Source organism: Haliotis rufescens, unplaced genomic scaffold (genome assembly GCF_023055435.1).
Source record: "Haliotis rufescens isolate VD_foot unplaced genomic scaffold, xgHalRufe1.0.p SCAF_16, whole genome shotgun sequence".
NCBI classification, from domain to species: Eukaryota; Metazoa; Mollusca; class Gastropoda; order Lepetellida; family Haliotidae; genus Haliotis; species Haliotis rufescens.
Genome location: NW_025963846.1, coordinates 34,564,687 through 34,584,585, shown reverse-complemented (window position 1 = coordinate 34,584,585; position 19,899 = coordinate 34,564,687). Strand labels below are relative to the sequence as shown.

The following is a 19,899-nucleotide window of genomic DNA, read 5'->3' as shown; positions in this document are numbered from 1 at the left end:
GGTGTCGCAAAAGCAGAACCTTTATGTACCCTCTTAGTAAGTGGAATCTGATCATACCCTTTCAAAAAAGGTCAAACTTACTCAAACTTACTCAAAAACATAAGTAGTCAGTACACCCACGAGTGTCACAATTGAATGTCTTAAAAGAGGAACGCGCTCCGTTCTAGACTCCAGAAAATAGTATTGGAAGCAGGCAGAGTCGGTCTATTTGCGATAGGTATCCTGTCTGCACTTGGCAGATAGGTCGCAAGTGAAGTCGTAGAATGCCTCAAATCACCCTCGTCTTCCTTGTTTATATATACAGTCTTCTAGAAACTCTTACCTCTACAATCTTCACGAATGAGGTAGTAGGTCCCGGGAGGGAATCAACCTCGGTAAACAAGCTCATCACAGAGGAACTCTCTATACCAGGATGATAACGAAGGTGTCAAGGTGACGCATCCTTGGACTGTAAACAACTGCGGCGGGTCACTCTAATTTACGAGCACTCCATTCCGCTACTCACAATCGTCAAAAAATAGACATAAAAATGAGCACTTAAAATACATTTGCAGCATTAACATGATTACCACATTAATCACAGTTAGAGTCATCAAAACGTAGCTTCCACCAAATTCAGAACCCAAACGTAACAATACAGAACTAGTACTGAAGCACAACAGAACAAAATCGCCGGACGATTGGTAGCAGAAGAACCACAATCGGCTGAAGTCAGGATATTCAATGTCTCCCACAGAACCAGTTTTAGACTTTGGTATCGATACTAACAAAGGCCAATTGACCTGCCCCTTGTAACAACGCCTTACAGGGTGGGCTCACACCGCTACGTCATTTGCAGGTTACGGTGCATCTACAGCAACCCCTACAACGGTAGCACTTCCAGGATTGCAAAGGACCGTGCATATAACGATGGTGATGCAACTGGATGCAGGCTTTTATTGTGGTAACGTACAACCTTATATTCAGCATCATCGTCCATCTGAATTATGTAAGAAGGTGTGATCGCTCAAACCCCCATCGGAACAGTCTCGCGCCGCATAGTTTGTTTGTTGTTTAACGCCGCACTTAGCAATAGTCCAGGTATATGACAGCGGTCTCTAACTAATTCAGTCTGGACAGGACAATCCAGTGATTGACATCATGATCATCGATCCACGCAATTGGGATACGATGTCATGCATCAACCAAGTCAGCGAGCCTGACCACCCGATCCTGTTTTTTGCCTCTTACGACAAGCATAGTCGCCTTTTACAGCAAGCATGGGTAGCTGAAGACCTATTCTACCCCGGATCTTCACGGGTCTCACGTCGCTTAGCTGATGGTAGGTGGTAACGCTCACAACGACGTCTATAAACAATCTACCGTCTATCTATATGGGTGATGCAGGAATTGGGACTCACCACTTGTTGGCTTCGACGAAGTTCTAATGTCTGGTATCTATCATATGTTCCTTTGAGTGTTTTAGGTGAACAATTGACTTGGCTTTGCATGTTTTTGTGACGGGTGCCACCAGTGGTACTGATGCGGTTGATACCACCTGGAACAAGTGCGTGACGTTGCCTAGGCACCCAGCGCTGTCCAGCTATGTTCATGGCTGCGCTATACATCACCTAACTGTGGCACAGTGAAAAAGAGTGAAAGTGAGTCGCGTGTCCGACACAGCGAAAAAATGAATCAAGTTAAAATATTTCGGCCAAATCCTACTGTTGTCAATTTGGGAAAGGTCCCTAGGCCGCAGAGATCTAAACACACAGATATAGTAACTGGGAACGGGTCCCGCTAGATTGTTTCTAAACTTGCCTACACTTAAATAGAGGGCATTTAATACATGGCAGCTTTATTCTATTATGATGCGACGTTTCGGTACAGATTGTTTGATAGGCATTACTTAGAAGTTGACGGATGATAAGGTAGACACAATTTTATGGATAACAACTTCTTCGTATAGATCCTTATACCGTTGTCAAGCAGGACTGAACGAGGGTACTTACTTACTTACTTTGGAGATTTAACGTGCGCTTTCCGACTGATGCGTATTTCGCACACGGCCCGGCCAGGCCATTTAATGTGTTTCCGAAAGGGGCGAAAGTGGTCTGTGCAACCCAAGAGGGGGGTTTAGGGGTTGCTTATATAGAATTTGGGAATTTTGAGATTTGGAATAGATGCCGATGAGGTTGGGGAGGAGAACTAAGGGAGCTGGGTATGGTGGATGTTTGTTTGTTTATGTGATTTTGATTTGGTAGGTTATTGTGTTTTTAGATGCGTTTTATTAGTTCCGTTTTTATTAAGAATACGCCTAAGGCCTTGAAGTTTTCTAGTTTATTTTGTGGGTTTAGTATTGCTTCTAGAGTGAGAGCCTTGTTGAGATTGAGGGTGGTTTGTAATGCGGTTCGATGTGTTAGGTAGTGTGTGCAGTGGATGAGTGCGTGTTCTGGGGTTTCTGGTTGTTTGCAGTGTGGGCAGTTGCCTGTAGTGTGTTTTTTTATTTTTTTAGGTGGTTATTTAGGTTGGTGTGTCCTGTTTGGAGTTTAGTGATTACTCTGTCGATTTTTTTTGATGGATGGAGAATTTTTGGTTTGGTTATTGGTTTGCTGAGCACTTCTTTTGATTTGGCTATTTGAGTTTAGATATAGGTTATGCCATTTTTTTTGTGATTTTTTGCTTGTTTACACTTTTAATTTCTGATTTTGAGATGGGTAAGTTTAAGCTTATTTCTGGGATTTTGAGGGATAGTTTAGCTGCTTTATCGGCGTTTTCATTACCGTATATTCCTACGTGGGCGGGTATACGAGGGACATAGTGCAGAATATATATAGGTGGAGGGTTAACAGTAACAACAATTGCATACATGAGTGGGATAACATTGGTAGGTGTTGACAACAAAGGGATAATGCTGTCACAACACGATGGACAGAGAACACATAGGTGGAAGCCAATAGGGACATGAGGCCAGTAAACAGGATAAGTGATTATTGCTTGATGAGCTCATAGTAGGCGGATGGGATGAAATAGCCTTGATCTCTGTTGATTGATGGCTTGTGGCGGCGAATGTGGACTGCTTCTGTTAGTTTTCTTTTTGTGAAATCATGGCGGTTGTTGGCGAGCGAGGATTTGGTATAGATGTTGGTTTCGGTATAGATACTTATATAGTTGTCCAACAAGAGTGAAGTAAGGATGTGTCGGCGGATTTCATGTACAAATCCTATCAATCAATCTCCATGACTTAACCAAACGAAAACTAGCAGAAGCAGTTCAAATCCGCCGACAACAGTGATGAAGGATAAAACAATACAACAAGTAATAAAAGGGCGACACCATGTTTGCTTGGAAAAACTATAAGAAGAACCTAACATCCCTTTTTATTTGCATATTTATCTGTAAATGACCGAGAAACATACCCATTATATGAGAAAATTACACCTACGAATAGTCTGGTTCAAAATTATTGTGAATTTTAATGTCATATTCAAGAAAGCATACATAAAATATCAATATTGACACGTGTTTAAAGTTGAGGTATGGTCAAAGGGATGCAACTCTTCTTCAATTTTAGAATTTGCAAATTGGAGTTATCTCCCTTGATTATGGAGCAGACGACTTTTCCTGATATATGTCAGAAATGAGTGCAGATGGGAAAAGAAGGTTGATTCTACAGCTCCATGATGAAGGCATCACTGATGCCGACTGTTTCAACTCGGGCAGTGTACGTATAACATTTACGAAAAAGCATTAAACACGTGGAGTATCATAATTACAGACCCGGGATAGAATTGGTCTTCAGTAACCCATGCTTGTCGTAAGAGGCGACTAACGGGAGCGGGTGGTCAGGCTCGCTGACTTGGTTGACACATGTCATCGTATCCCACTTGCGTAGACCGATGCTCATGCTGTTGATCACTGGATTGTCTGGTCCAGAATCGATTATTTACAGACCGCCGCCTTATAGTTGGAATATTGCTGACTGATGCGTAAAAATAAACTCACTCACACACTCACTCACTCATTATTACAATTGAAATGAATGCCTAGACTTCTTGACACCGTAGTGCTTTGTTTTAAATCAACTCCTGACGAAAACAAGTAATGTGATCCAACAAATGGGTTATACATGTCTTGGGTTTACAATAGAAAACAAAGCAATATGATGAATAATGACGTCATCCTTGTACGGTCATTCGGTAGAGATAAACTAGATTTCACAGTATATTGTCAAATAAAGCATACAAGAAATAACATATTATATGATACAGTCAGTGAAATATCAAATATCTTGTTAAGTGAAAAAAATAGATATTTCACTCATCGCTATGCTACTTGGGAAAATATCTCCACTCGATAGGAGACAATTGCTATGTCATTTCAAACATCTAGTATCCACTATTACTATTTTCACAATGTCTCTTGTAAACGTCACAAGACATGACGTCAAACGTCACGCAATCGATGATATGCCTCTTCTGAACATTGTGTTTGATTTTTGGTTGGGAAAAATCAAGGTCAATGTCAATTGGATATTTATTACTTTTATCAACTTGTGTGGATATATTTTATATCGGAAGGCACTCGGTTGTGGTTCTTTATATTTTATACTTCATTGTTTCGTCTCCTTGCAGGCAATGCAGTCAATTTCAACTGATGATTCACTACCAGATCTAGACACTGTTTCATCAGAAGGCGGGGAAGCCGAACTTGGTGTTGAAGACCAAAATGGTGAAACTGTAGACAGCACGGTCACATACAATGACGTGGATTCAAGTGAAGGAAGTGACTTGTCAGTATTTGACATACCAAGGAAGTCCAACAGGAACCTTGTGTATACTCGGAGTGACCAGCCACTCTCCCTTCAGCCTCCACCCCTTAGACTTGAGGCCGTGCGGTGAGAGAATTATTTATGTGATTCAAACATATCGGAAAACACAGTTTCATCAGTAAATTGAAATAACCTAAATCAGCCATGCATAAAACGTTTGTCATTTTCCCATTTGAGTTGCAGCTTATTAAAAATTCAAGTAGATATCGTCAATTTGTATCTTGAAAGTATTTTTGCAATTATTGGTCATATGTTTATGCAAACATAAATCTAAGATGTAAAGTATAAGGTCAATTGTATTTCCAATAGGTCTTATCGAGTGGATTCGTTCATATCCATAACAAAACGGAAAAAGTAACATTAAAGTTCTGTTACAAACTGTTAAAATAATTTGGTCTGAGTTCAGAATTGTTTTCTTGTTTTATAGACATTCAGAAAATCTTCACGAGATTTTGACCAGACTCGCGTCAGTGATCAATAAAGAACGACGGAACAAGACGTAATGTAATGTCAGGTGGCATCAGAGCTTTCAACAGGCCATCTTTCAACCCTGAAAATGGCTTGTCTGTTAAGTTTGCTGGGGAATATGCAATAGACGATGACGGGCCAAGCAGGGAGTTTTGTGAGGGTGATGTTCTGGCTATCCCTTCTCTCCCGTATGTGTGCTGTAGTTCTCTCTGGTGTCTCTTGGCTATCTCACTATCCTTCTTCACATCCTCACCAGTTTCCCTCCTTTATTAAAAAAATACTCTTATCTGGATTTTCACGACGTAACCTGCCCAGCTCTTGTCGCTGGAAGTATGTTAGGTCATTAGCCACACCATAACCCATTTCTCTCAGGGTATCCCTGAATCCAAGTGTTTGGATTTTATCATCCCAGTGTGCCATTTGCACTATAAGAGGGCGGGGTTTATTTGTTGTTTTGCTGGATATCCTGTGTGCACGTTCTATGTCTATATCAGCAAGTTCCTCACATGTAGGATTCTTATTTCTGGCTCTATTAAAAATGCCCGATATCTTTTCTTTGCACACTTTGTAAGATTCTTCTATTCCCTCTGGTACCCCATATACAATGAAATCCTTTCGTCTGCTCTGTCTTTCCTGATGTTCTACTCTAGACTCTAGGTCACTAATACTGTCAGACCAGTAATACAGTTCATCTACTTTGTTGGATACTTTGTCAACATCTAGTCTGAGAATAGCCTGTTCTTCTCTATTCACACTAACTTCTGTTCTCAGTTCACATACCTCTGCCTTGATCGAATGAACTTCTTCTCTCATGGACCGTATGTCTCTTGATAGTCTGTCTTCAGATTCTTTAATCTGATTTATAATGGCTGATCCAATCCTGCCAATCCAATGGCCAATCCTGCGATGTCCCCACCAGTAGGTTCGATTCTATGTCATCGGCAACCAATAGCAGTAAAACAAACGGGTGTCTCCTAACTTCGTGGATACTCTCCAGTTTTGGGTCTGTAAACAAGGTTGTACTGTACATTCATACATATCTCACCTTTGAAACACAAAATCCAATGTAGACATCGCATGTTTCATAGATGATACAGTGATCGATCCCATAGTCCATACTGTGACAAGAGCAGTTGTACACAACAAAATTCTGTACGCAACTGTTGTGCCCCCCCCCCAGTCCAGTCTGACACAGGGGTCTAGGGGAAAATCTTTTCTACTTGCCTGTGAACTCTAGGGTGCACAAACGTGGCGATCCGAGCTCTCCATGCTTCTACAGATAGTCCCATAGTGCTGGATGTTCTTCTTGATGTATATCTACACCACAAAGTTGATTGCTTTCAAATTAGTTTCCTCTCTGAATGTAAAACACACCCGTATGTCAAGGCAGGTAAAACACTTCTGGGTGGTCAGTCTGCTGTGGCTGGTGTATGTCATCGTATCCCAATTGGGAGAATGATGCTCGTGATGTCAGTCACCTGATTCAGACTCGATTATTAACAGACCGCCACAATATAGCTGGAATAACAACCAACACAAAAACAAAATCCTGCAAATTATACAAACGTAGACAGCGGTGTACTCCCATGTATTATTTATTAAGAGATGAGAAATACTATACTTCTGAGATATCTATTTCGATACTATGTCTTCCTGATTGACAATATGTTTTTAGACATGTACTTTTAAGATCATTGAGAAAATACATGATAAACAAAAACAATATGATCATGTTGTCAGGTCACTCGATGAGAATGGCCACATATACTCTTTATATTTCCCTACATGCCCAACTAAATGTACAATCATGCATCCATATTTTGAAATGAAGTTCACTAAGAAGGGATGTTTTGGCTCCTTAAAAGGAGAAAAACATAATGAAATAGTCTTTAAATCCTGTTTTCACTGATACTACAGCCTTCACTACACAATTACCTGTCCCATATATCTGAATATACTATCTTTGAGGACCCGTGAAGATCCGGGTTAGAAAAGGTGTTCAGCAATCCATGCTTGCGATAAAAGGTGACTATGCTTGTCGTAAGAGGCGACTAACGGGATCGGGTGGTCAGGCTCTGACTTGGTTGATGCATGTCATCGTATCCCAATTTCGTTGCTCATGATATTAATCACTGGTAAGACTGGTAAGATCATTGTCACATTGAAATTCCTGTACCACACGAACCCGGGGCTTAGGTACGTTATCGTCCTGGAATGCAAAGTCATTTAAGTGGTGATGAAGAAAGATAACGAGCCAAATGTTGTCATTAAGGATATCATTATCATTCACAGCATTGATTCTGCCCTCTACACCTGCTGTTGGTACCAACAGCATGATACGTGACACCCCCCATCATGCCCAGGCCAACATGTGTCCGTGCAGGCGGACATATGCGCAATCTCCAAGCCATTCTGCTCCCCAACATAATTCACCTAGATTTAGGGGCACGGGTGGCCCAGTCGTCTAAAGCGCCGCGATTCTTAATAAAGACTTTGCTTTGTTCTCACATGTCTTTACATTGTTACAATTGAACACATTATTTTAACATTGGTAACGAAGAATGAGTGAGCAAATTGGGGTTAACGTCGCTTTGAAAAGCACTTCAGTTGTCTCACGGTGGGTCAGATGGATGTGGTTGTTAAGTCCGAAGAGATGCTGGGTCCACTTGCACAAAGTGATTTAAGTGCTACGACGAACTTAACTCCCACACATAGACGTGCTAAGATATTTTTCTTCAAGTGGACCCTGGTCTTTGACGTTTAACAGATTGGTTAAACCCACGTGCACGGATATAGTGCTTACAAGTCGAGGATCACAATCCGGTTGAATCTATCATTGGAACTCTTGATCTTTGGATCCTGTCACGCCTAAGGGACTGAACTCTTAGGGAAGCACATTAAACATTTGTATCACACTGGACAGATAACGACTCAAATGTTGTCATGAAGGATATCAATATTATTCACAGCATTGATTCTTGGCACGCAAGAAACCTATAATTGTGGGTTCGAATCCCGGTTTGCCCCGATTATGTTTCTAGGTTTGTCAGCACCGTACCCGTGCTCGTGGGTTTCACCGAAGTGGTTAACGTCTGATACCTGCATCACTTCGGGCTTTCCTCCCACATTAAGCTGACACGCCGTGATATAACTGGACTACTGTTAAAGTTGAACCCAACTCACTCACTCACTCAACTTGATTTTCTCGGTTCACCTTACGAATTCTTAAAGATGGCTTGTGAAACCCACAAGAATGTATTTTCGCTCAACAGTTCGTTTAGAGAAAGTTCGGTTCCTGCTTTATTGAAAATATTTGCAGTTTCGTCTAATGACCATCGACGAATCCTTTTTACAAGCTTGGAAAGCCGTCTGCTATTACGAGTTTTGAATTCAACAGGTCTGACAGGTACTTTGGTGATTTTCAACATTTCCACGTGAATATTATACAACCGACAATAAATAAGGGAACAGATGAGTTGATAGGCGAGGTGTCATGACGATAGATGTCTGTAAAATTAATTTCGGGCGTGTGTATCAATATCTAGTGTGTCTTTCATGTTGGGCGATACATTCACAACACTTTGACGGAATACTGTTGATTAACTTGCGTATAGTTACCCGTGGTATTGCCCGCCATTCCATCTGATGACCTACCACAAGCTTGGCCGACCCGTGAAGATTCCGGGGTAGAATAGGTCTTCAGCAACCCATGCTTGCCGTAAAAAGTGACTATGCTTGTCGTAAAAGGCGACGAACGGGATCGGGTGGTCAGGCTCGCTGACTTGGTTGATGCATGTCATCGATCCCAATTGCGTGGATCGACGCTCATGATATTAATCGCTGGATTGTCTGGTCCAGGCTCGATTATTTACAGACCGCCGTCATATAGCTGGAATATTGCTGAGTGCGGCGTTAAACAACAAACCAACCAACAAGCTGGGCCACTTTAGCGGGTGCTGGGTCTCTTGCGTACACTTTCACCCCGTGAAAATCCCACAGATGCTCTGTTGGGGAAATGTCAGCGGACTTACGGGGCCGTATGCCCTCTTGTCGGAGACGACCTGGGCTCGATGTGGTCTGGCATTGTCGTCTTGCAGTTTACAATTTCTGCCCATAATTCTAGCGAATGGATCAACGACAAGACGCAAAATGTTGTCAACATATCGCAGGCCAGTCAAATGTCCATTCACAGTAACCAAATCCGTTCGCCTGTCATGTGTGATACCGCCCCACACCAAGACAATACCGCCCCTATGCCGATCATGGTCAAGAATTGCTGCCCTGGCATACCGCTGGCTGCTACGTTTTCTGCCATCTGTGAATTCTACATTATACGGTTAATCGATTCGGTATTTTCACAGAAGAAGCAATTAATGGGGTAACTTATTTCAAACATGCTTTATAAACAGTCATTTGTAAATTATATAACGATAAATACATGTTTTCCAATAATTTGAGTCCAGGGCGGTATTCATAAAAGAACTTAAGCCTAAAAAAAACTTAAGTGTTGGAAAAAAACTAAGCTGTTTTATGAATACCACCCCAGAGTAATATTTATTGAACACTTGAGCCTTACTAACGTGGGGGGGGGGGGGGGGGGAGGGGGTTGTATGCAAAAGCAGACATTTCTAAATATATATTTTCTTCAATAGTCTGAAGATTAATTTTCAAGCAGTTTATGGGAGTATTGTTTCCGATAAAATCCGCGCTTGGACACCGTGTCTATACAGACAGACAGATAGTGGTTCATTTCAAGATAAACAATGTTCTATCATGACGTCATTTCTGGTTATTCTCCCTGCAGTGTTTTATTGTACGATAAACAACTCCCACTAGTCGTTTGTTTCTTAAATAAACAACGCTTTGTTCTTGATTGGTCTATGCGATTTCTCGCGTAGCTATACATATGCGAGCAAAAGTAACTGTTCTTCTTGTAAAGCTTATTCTTAAAATAAATAAGCCATATTTAAATACATATAGATGAAGGTGTCTCCTCGTCGATTCACAACTTTTACGTGCATCTTAATGCACATCGCACAATTTGGATGTTTGCGTGTTTGTTCGGAGCATGATGTCTATGAATTTTAACGTAAACAGCACACAGAGCTTGTTCAGCTATCTGGTGCTCATAAATCTCATATTCGGTTGATACATCTACGGAAACGATACCAAACTACCACATTAAGAGCTCGGACAATTCCTTAGTGGCAGAACCGCACGCAACCGATTAAAGGAGCACAACATCCGACCCTGACGACTAGCGATACGCCCAATTTTGCTTCCACGTTACTGCCAGGCACGCCTGGTTTGGTTTAGAAAGCATCTGAGGTTCAGAAGACAAGACTGGGACAGTATACTGGTCACCGATGAGTCCAGATTTCACCTGGACAGCTCTGATGTGCTTGTGCAAGTGTTTACAGGCGTTCGGGAGAACGTGTTAGCGACGCTTTCCTTACTCAACGTGAACAGTTTGGGGGTGAAAATGTAATGGTATGGGGTGGCATCACAACGTATAGAAAAACAACACTCATCATTGTAATGGCAATTTGAATTGCGTGCGCTACCGTGACGACATCGCCCAGGTAGCATGCCATCATCGGCACTGCATCGGTCCAACGTCGGCTACACCATCGGCCAAACGTCGGCAAACTGCATCGGGCGATGAAGTTTTGTTCATCGGATCGACATCGGCCCAACGTCGGCAAACGTCATCGGCACTGCATCGGCACTGCACCGGCCCAGCGTCGGCAAACATCGTTGGGCCGATGAAGTTTTGCTCATCGGATCGACATCGGCCCAACGTCGGCAAACGTCATCGGCCCTGCATCGGCACTGCACCGGCCAAGCGTCGGCAAACATCGTCGGGCCGTAAATATACTCACACGCAAAAGAAATGCAAGTGGTTTTAAGCAAATAGGTAATAAACACGGAACAATAATTTGATACGAGTTTTAGCATGTAGTGAAGCCTAATGGTGTTATCAATATTTTTGGTTGCATTTTGGAAGCCCCGAGTAAAAACGCAACATAAAAAACGAATCGCCAAAACGCACCATTTCTGTACAAAACAATCGAAATGCTTACACTAGTTACAGTACTATTTTTTATGTACCCTAATACATGTGTAGTTAATACTTATAATTAAACACAAAGAGTAAAATAGAATTTATAAACTGTATTATTAATTTATCATTATTTACAAGAAAATAGTGTTACTACCTGCAACAAGGCGGATGTGAAACATATATTCTCAAAACCAGTTTTAAAACTCAGTCTGAACATATACCCCTCATATTGGCCTGGAAAATTTCATTTATGTGGCTTCAAATTCGTTTGCGAGACAAACTTCCCCCCATTCCATCAAGTTAAAAAAGCAAGAAGCAAAGGCCATAACTCCATACAAAATAAATTCTTAAAACCATCTTTTGGATTTTGTACCTTAGATAAGCAGGGAAAGTTTAATTTATTAACTTCAGTAGTGTCCAGGAGAACCTTGCAGTATATGTACCAAGTTCAAAAACAAGGATCATAACCCTGTGAAAAATAAGTTGTCAACACCAACTTTTGGGATTTCTTTGTTCCGTTTCAATTCAGCACTTTTGTTTGCAGATTCTCTATCTGCACCTCTGTTTTTCAGTACGCGTTTTCCTTGTGCCATTTCTAAGCCTTGCTCCTGGAACTCGAAGCCATTCTTTTACACGGATTACCATGTACTTGTCAGTGGCTTGTAAGAGCCCAGCTGCAGGCTTGGTTATATCCCATTAGTTAGACGTCCCATTAGTTAGACGTCCCAATTGTTAGACATTTCTATTTAGGCAAAGAGGGAATATACCTACAGGTGTAATGGATCAGTCCTAATTAGATTAAAGTACTGAGTAGGGATAGGGGACTCACAGTTTAGGGAGTATAAATGTTATAATTTCGTTTAATTAACCTAAATTACCTTACTCTCAGCACAGGTTCAATAGGCATGAGATTAACTGTGTAAACTATGGAGTAGCTTAACTGTCTTACTGTATGATCAGTTGAAGGAGTTGAGTTTAGATTACGTACTCATCAAACAAATAAAAATGATCTTGGGGTACGTATCATTATCAGTATCGATATGGATGGTTTAAGGAAAGTAGAGTACATCATCTCTCGGCGTGGAAGTGAGCAGTTGATATTAGATGGATATATTTACAACAGAAACCGCGAGAGGCAAACCTGCTCACATTCGAGATGTGTCGTCAAGACGTGCAATGGGAAATGTACGACTGTCGGTGACTTTCTTTGCAATCAGTCGGAACATAACCATCCGCCTGAAGATGAAACCAAAGTGAACTTTGTCAGCAATCTTCGTAAAAGAGCGCGAGAAGAAACCACACAGATGCAGGCATTGTACGAGGAAAGTGTAGTCTATTCTCTCTTGAAACCACAATTTGAATTAGAAAATTATCTGACGTCCCTACCCCTAAATAAAGCTATCCCTCTACTTTTATTTCGTACTTCATGCCACCACTTACCAATTGAAAAAGGAAGATGGAATGGGATACCTATTTGTGAAAGAAAATGTAAACTGTGTTTTATTGATGATATTGGAGATGAATTTCACTATATTTTTAAATGTCCATATTTTACTAAAGAAAGAATTTTGTATATCCCACCTACATATTCTAAAAGACCTAATATGATTAAATGTCAAAGACTTTTCACTTGTAAAGAGATATCTGTATTAAAAAACCTTAGTAAATTCTGTAAATATGTAATGCAAATTGTAAAACCTTCCGGCTAACCACAATCCGCAATTATAATGTGTATTTTGCTGTCATTTTGTACCTCCTATGCCGAGGATCTCGGCCTGAGCGTAATAAAGTTCTGTTCTGTTCTAGAGGAGCAAGTCACTCAAGTAGATGAAGCCAGCATCCCAGCGATGCCATCATTTCACCAAACTGTATATAATTTATCAAATGTAAAGTGTCATTTAATGTTAAGTATAATATTAAAGTATCTATTTAAAGCTGCTTTGCTTTGTTTGTCAGATCTTATCTCGACTATTCCATTTTAAAGTCTGAGGTAACAAGCATAAGGGTTAGTGTGCACTCAACCGTTTAAAGTGTTGTTATAAGCTGTCTAACTATTGGGACGTCTAACTAATGGGAGGACACCGCAGGCTTCCTCCTCAGCTTCTGTTTACAAATGATAGCAAAAAATGTAAGTGTGCATATTATAAGTAATTTCATATACTCTGACAATTACAAGTAATGGACTTCACAAGTGTGTCAAAACAAGTTATTGATAACATAATGGAATAATAGAATAAGTAATACCCTGTTCACATGCACCACCTTACATATGTGTGTATATATTATTTCAAGTCTTCACACCTGTTAATAAATACAGGGTTCACTCAAGGAATTTTCTGACATGGACCCTTTATGTGACAATTTCATATATTGCCTAGGTACACCCACACTTGCCCATACAGCACAATGTTAAAGTGCCCCATTGTATTTGAAAATGTGGGCCTTTTTCCAAATTTAGGGGCTAAAAGCAGAAGGCCCCACCCTAGAATTATCGGAATCCTAATAAGTAAATTGATGAGTTTATAATATGTGTAAATAAGTGAATTGAATTATGTGTAATTATATATGCAAATAACATAACCCCTCCCAATATTGCATGGTAGGTCCCTAATCGGTTTCTTATGTCAATTAAAAAAGATTTATAACTGACATATCACCCGATTCATTTAGCCCAATAAACATCCCCAATAACCACATGATAACCCCCCTCCCCCAATCATGCTGGAGAACAGTTTTAGGTGTACAATTTTCTCTTGTATGTCCATCAAAAATAAGTTAGCATGAAATTTCATTTGGAAGATTACCATAGTAAGTGTCAGGGGCCCTTTATAGGGCAAACATGATATTAGATATATGCTTATAAATATTTCAATCAGAAACGTCTCAGTTTGGTTTGTTTTTTAACGCCGCACTCAGCGGGTGGTCAGGCTCACTGACTTGGTTGATACATGTCATCGATCCCAATTGCTATGGTCGATGCTCATGATATCAATCACTGGATTGTCTTGTCCAGACTCGATTATTTACAGACCGTCGTCATATAGCTGGAATATTGCTGAGTCTCGACCAAACAATCCAGTGATAAATATCATGAGCATCGATCCACGCAATTGGGATCGATGACATGCATCAATCAAGTCAGCGAGCCTGACCACCCGATCCTGTTAGTCGCCTCATACGACAAGCATAGTCGCCTTTTACGGCAAGCATAGGTTGCTGAAGACCTATTCTACCCCGGATCTTCAACATGTATCAAACTTGGAGTAAATTTCCCATACTTAATAATCTAAAGAAATTTAATCCACTCACCAGTGCTCTCTCAGTTGCTCGATTTTGGAAAGCTGCTAAGAGTTCATTCAGCTCATCCATGTTTGCCAACAGGCAATGGCTGAACGTCTGGTTTTCTTAAATAGAAATATAAGAATATTATGTATTAAGTTTGTGTAGCAGCAGTGAGCACTTAGCCATGATGATGATGATGTCAAGAGGTTGAGGGGAATATTGCTCAAAACATAAAAGTAACATTTAAATAAAGCTTTGGCCATACACAGATATCAGGTACTTTCCTTAATTCATACATCTTATCTCGCATCTGGAGCCATGTAGCTGAAATAATTTCCAAGGGAAAGTAGTTTCACTTTAATAGCCATAGCCATCCATTGAAAAGCAGTGAGAAAATCCGAATATTGACATAATATTGAACAGATTCTGTGAACTGAAGTATTTATTATATGATACCATATATATGTAGATTATATCATGGTAAATCAAAAGTGCAAATAAACGTTTATCATTAAAAGATCAGAAACAAAGGTATGTACATATTACAAACACTTGTATGCAAAAAATCGCAGGATAGTATCGGGCACAATTTTATGCACAATTACATTGTTTGTAAACATAGGAAAAGGGATAATAATAAACTGAAATAATATAGTAAATTGAGTTAGAATAAATCAAATTTGAAACAAGGCTCTGGGTGTTTTTTTCTACAATGGATAATGTCCTGAAAAATCTGTACTGCAGTATCTATTCTTCCTCATCAAAGTTTTACCATTAATTTGAATTTTGATCAAATAAATGACATGTTAAATTGGGGTTATAGCGAAAAAGGCACCTCAGCAAAACGACACCGGGCGAAAACGGCACCTCGACTCAAGCGAAAACGGCTGCCATTGCCTGGCGAAAACGGCACCTTATTTTTTTACACCTTGGTCAAATAAATGATAATAAACTCACATAAAACAAGTAAGAAATTAGCACCCTTCTCCAATTTACTCGCCGACTCTGATTGGTAGGCGCAGTTAACTTATTGTGAAAACACTATACGCGTTGAAGTTTTCAGTACTTTTACTCAATTTAAGCTGAAACTGTATTTAGAGGCCAAACATGGTGCTGTCAGATCAAAATTATTCACAATGGCCTTTCGATGTGTTGCATGCGAGAAGAATGTCAGAAAAAATCAACATGCTGTATCCTGTGACCAGTGGACCCATCGTGTATGTGGAACCGGACTTTCTGTGGCCCGTAAAAACCAGGACCAGGACAGTGTTGACAGCAATTCAATTCCGAGTTGAGGTATTAATATTGTTGTTATAACTGATTGGTGTAATTGTTCTCGGTAATTTACAATAAGCTGTCAATTACATGTTGAATAGTTTATTGTTACAGTAGAGTAATTGAACCATTATGTTTTAGGTAAAGGAACAAGCTGTTGAAAACATCTACAAATCGGGCGCCAGTATCGTTGAAGATGCTCAACAAAGACTCGTCGACCCTGACCAGGCTGGTGGACGCCCAAACCATTCAACCCTCATTCGCATGGCGAACTGAACCCGGGAACTGTTGCGCCCCAAAGAGCCGAGGACATTGGACTTGGAGGTACAAATAATAATAAAATAAACTACATAATGCTATTGTATAAATTCTCAGAATAACCGCATTGTTGTACCCTCATTCGCATGGCGAACTGAACCCGGGAACTGTTGCGCCCCAAAGAGCCGAGGACATTGGACTTGGAGGTACAAATAATAATAAAATAAACTACATAATGCTATTGTATAAATTCTCAGAATAACCGCATTGTTGTAACATAACGAATATTGTATTTTAACTTTTATTCATACCTTCTTAGGGGCGGTCGGGTATCCTAGTGGTTAAAGCGTTCGCTCGTCACGCCGAAGACCCAGGTTCGATTCCCGACATGTGTACAATGTGTGAAGCCCATTTCTGGTGTCCCCCGCCGTGATATTGCTGGAATATTGCTAAAAGCGGCGTAAAACCATATTCACTCACTTACTCATACCTTCTTACCTGCAGACTTCTTACATGTCCGTGTAAAGACATCAGATATCATATACATCCAATAACATGTAAATACATCAAATACCATGTAAATAAACCATATATATTACTACAAAAATCGTTCTTATCCTTATTAAAAATAGAGGTGCCGTTTTTGCTCGACACATAGTAGCCGTTTTCGCCAAATGCGGTGCCGTTTAGCCAGAGAAATCGGTGACGTTTTGCTGAGGTGCCGTTTTAGCCTGCACCCGTTAAATTGTCCTGTAATATATATTTAGCATCAATTACCTTTGAAATCGTATATTTTATAAATATATTTTATTCAGTATTTCATCACAAATGTATATAACTGTATGACTACCGTACCCCCCCCCCCCCCCCCCCCCCCCCCCCCAAGTCGGGGACAAAACTGTACGGTAGAAGCCTTTCCCGTATAAACCTTAAAATTAAGAATATAATTACTAAGTTTTACCTTTACTCTCTTATAGTTAATATCTGCTAAACATAAACTAGTAATCGATTCTGAAATAGACATATCTCAAAAAATGAAACTGCGTGATTACACCTAAATCGATCATTACATATACCATACATCAGTATAAGATTTCTGATCGATATAAAGGCCAAGGTCCATGTAATGTATCCAGGTAGATCTTGATAAAATTGCCCACACCTGTGATACACAGTGATCGTTTACGAAAGAGCTGTCCTTTCATTTCGCCCTTTATCCAGAAAATGTTCAAAATTTGCTAGTAACTATGACATTAAAAACACATCATTTTTAAAACAATTTTTCATTTCAACTGTTTGGTGATCGAAAACCGAACTCGGCAGTGTAGCTCCGTTCATCGATCAGTAGGAATATGAGCTAGACCGCATGACATGCACACGCAATGCTGAAAGTTTCCGAAAGCCTCGTTATGAATTTCATGTTCACTGCTTTTTGTGCTGACAGCAATCACATACTTGACTTGTAAATTCGAGTTTGTAATTAATTTCCTAACCTAATCCATCTTAACAAACCCACACTTAACAAATACGACTGCGACAAAGACAAATGAAGCAATGTTCATTCAAAAATACTAATGTAAGTAATTGTTTGGCTATTCATTTGCTTGCCGCTGTAATACTCTCACCCCGAGATTGCGACTCGTGGGTTGAACATCGCAGAATCTACATGATAATGAAACATATCTTGTCATGTTTTGCATTTGCGTTTTGCTAGAAATATGTATATATATGAATAGTGAGGATGCAGTGTCACGACATATTCCAAGGATTTTGTCACTGACGTAAAATAGGCAGGACACATTGGTAGGAGTGTGTTTCTCTAACTTCCAAAACACATAGGCCTAGATTTCTCTACTCACATTGACACTTTTGAATGAACACTGTTTCTGGTTTGAATTGTAAGTTTTGAAAAGGAAATGAACACCTCGTAAATACAGTAATGAAGTAAACACTTACCGCAAAATAGGTTTTCCCTCAGCCCTCCACGCATCATCCTTTCGCGTCTGCTTGAAAAGACGCGCGTGAGCAACAGCGCCCTCTATTACACGAGTAGCTTCCCTTGAAGCATGTTGTGAAAACGTTGGACCAACGTAACATAACCGATCGCGATATTCCAAACTTTTGCCAAGATCTTGTAATTTGCCGAATGAATTGTAAGATGTGACGAATCCCGTCTGTATTTTCTCTGTCTGTTGTATATGTGCAGCCAAAATGGTCAGTGAATGTGCTTGATCTATTTAATTTAAAAATTAAAAATAAAGTAAATATTTTGAGTTCGAATAGAATTATTGTATTATTCGTAAATATATTTGATCTAATATTTGTCACATTGTAATCGACAAATGTGTTGGGTTTTTTATGTTATCATAACAAAATCAAATCATATATCAGGTTCAATAGTGTCAGTGCCAATCACCAGCATTGGTCCGACAGCGGACCGCTGCAGTTTGCCGATGCCGATATTGCCGGCGGTTGCCGATGCAAAGCCAACGTCGGCCCGATGTAGGTGTGCTAGCTGGGGGAATGTATTTTTTACAGTGAGAAAGCTGTCAAAATGGATCCAATATTAAACAACCTAGATTTTTAATATTTAAGCTTCATCTATTAGAATCTCGAATGGTTCTATTTATTACATCAACAGTAAAAGTAATTAGATCTACTCACAATATATAGATAATCGATTTCAATGTTTTCAGTGTAAATGAGATTTCGTTTTGATGTTTTATATAGTTTTATTTATGTCTTTTTTCACTCTGCATTATCTAAATTACCAAATACTTCGATCAGTGAGAAGTAGTAATTACTTGGTTTTGTAGCCTTAGCCTTTTTTTTCAAATAAATATTTGTCTAAGAGCAAAATCAAAGCATTCTTGTGGTTCTTTTTCACCATTTTAATTTGTATATCTTCCCTCCAAGCTGTAGTTTAGCTAGGCCAAAATTAAGAAAAAGAGGACATAATAACTGAAAACCCTTTATATAAAAGATTTTGCTGGTTAAATTTTCGAAGTTCAATACCAAGAATATATTTTTCCTTTCATGACAAATAATTCCATTACGTACTTTCATTGACCTACGATCATTATCTATTTCAAACATTTCTTTTAGTAGAATGGGATTGAATGGGAAACTACTGGAAATAAACTATCACGTATGTCCTTAAATGTACATGTACATACCTAGCTAGGTGTTAATACACTTCTAAAGAAAAAAAAGTGGTACGTTTTGCATGGACTGGCCATACAAGTATATTTTGTGCAAAGGTCTAAGTAAGGCCGCCAAGTGCGAAATACTAGCTGAGACGAGGATGTATGTTTTCTGGTGGTCATAGTGAAACAATGACATATATGGCGCCCGAGTTACGAGTGATCGAAAACAGGTTTGTTGAATAGATTTGCTGCCCATGAAAACGTTTCAACAATTTTGATTGAATCTACATGTACTTACTCTTGGTGGTATTAGGTTAGAATAATCTGGTTAATCCCTAAGAAATAATAATGATGCCCGATATTGAGCGATGTCAATTTGAGTAATATTAGGGCTGTTTAGCGATCTTTCACATTTTGTACTTTGAAAATGTCTGATGTCAATTACCTCGAAGTTGCTTTAATCACTAATAAAAGAGCCCGGTCAATGAAACATACATGGACGTAACCGGGATTTCTTCAAGATATACATTCCAAACTGTCATTTGTGGTGTGACATAATCTTTGAAACAGTCTGCGTATGAATTAATCACGACCAC

At 39.7% G+C, this 19,899-nt stretch overlaps 1 protein-coding gene and 1 long non-coding RNA gene across 2 annotated transcripts; one reads left to right on the top strand and one right to left on the bottom strand.

The window, feature by feature from the left end:
- The first annotated feature begins 4,608 nt into the window (after positions 1–4,608).
- On the top strand, positions 4,609–5,404 carry LOC125380933. Its single transcript, XM_048396696.1, has 2 exons — positions 4,609–4,876; positions 5,238–5,404. Exons 1-2 carry the CDS (start codon positions 4,617–4,619, stop codon positions 5,311–5,313), a joined length of 336 nt encoding a protein of 111 aa, XP_048252653.1. The 5' UTR covers positions 4,609–4,616; the 3' UTR covers positions 5,314–5,404.
- Positions 5,405–13,425: 8,021 nt separating this feature from the next.
- LOC124122643 lies at positions 13,426–18,157 on the bottom strand. The gene is made up of 3 exons (XR_007221539.1): positions 18,114–18,157; positions 14,652–14,746; positions 13,426–13,445 (listed from the first exon to the last, which is right to left on the bottom strand). It is a non-coding gene; the product is annotated as an uncharacterized LOC124122643 (long non-coding RNA).
- Positions 18,158–19,899: the final 1,742 nt, after the last annotated feature.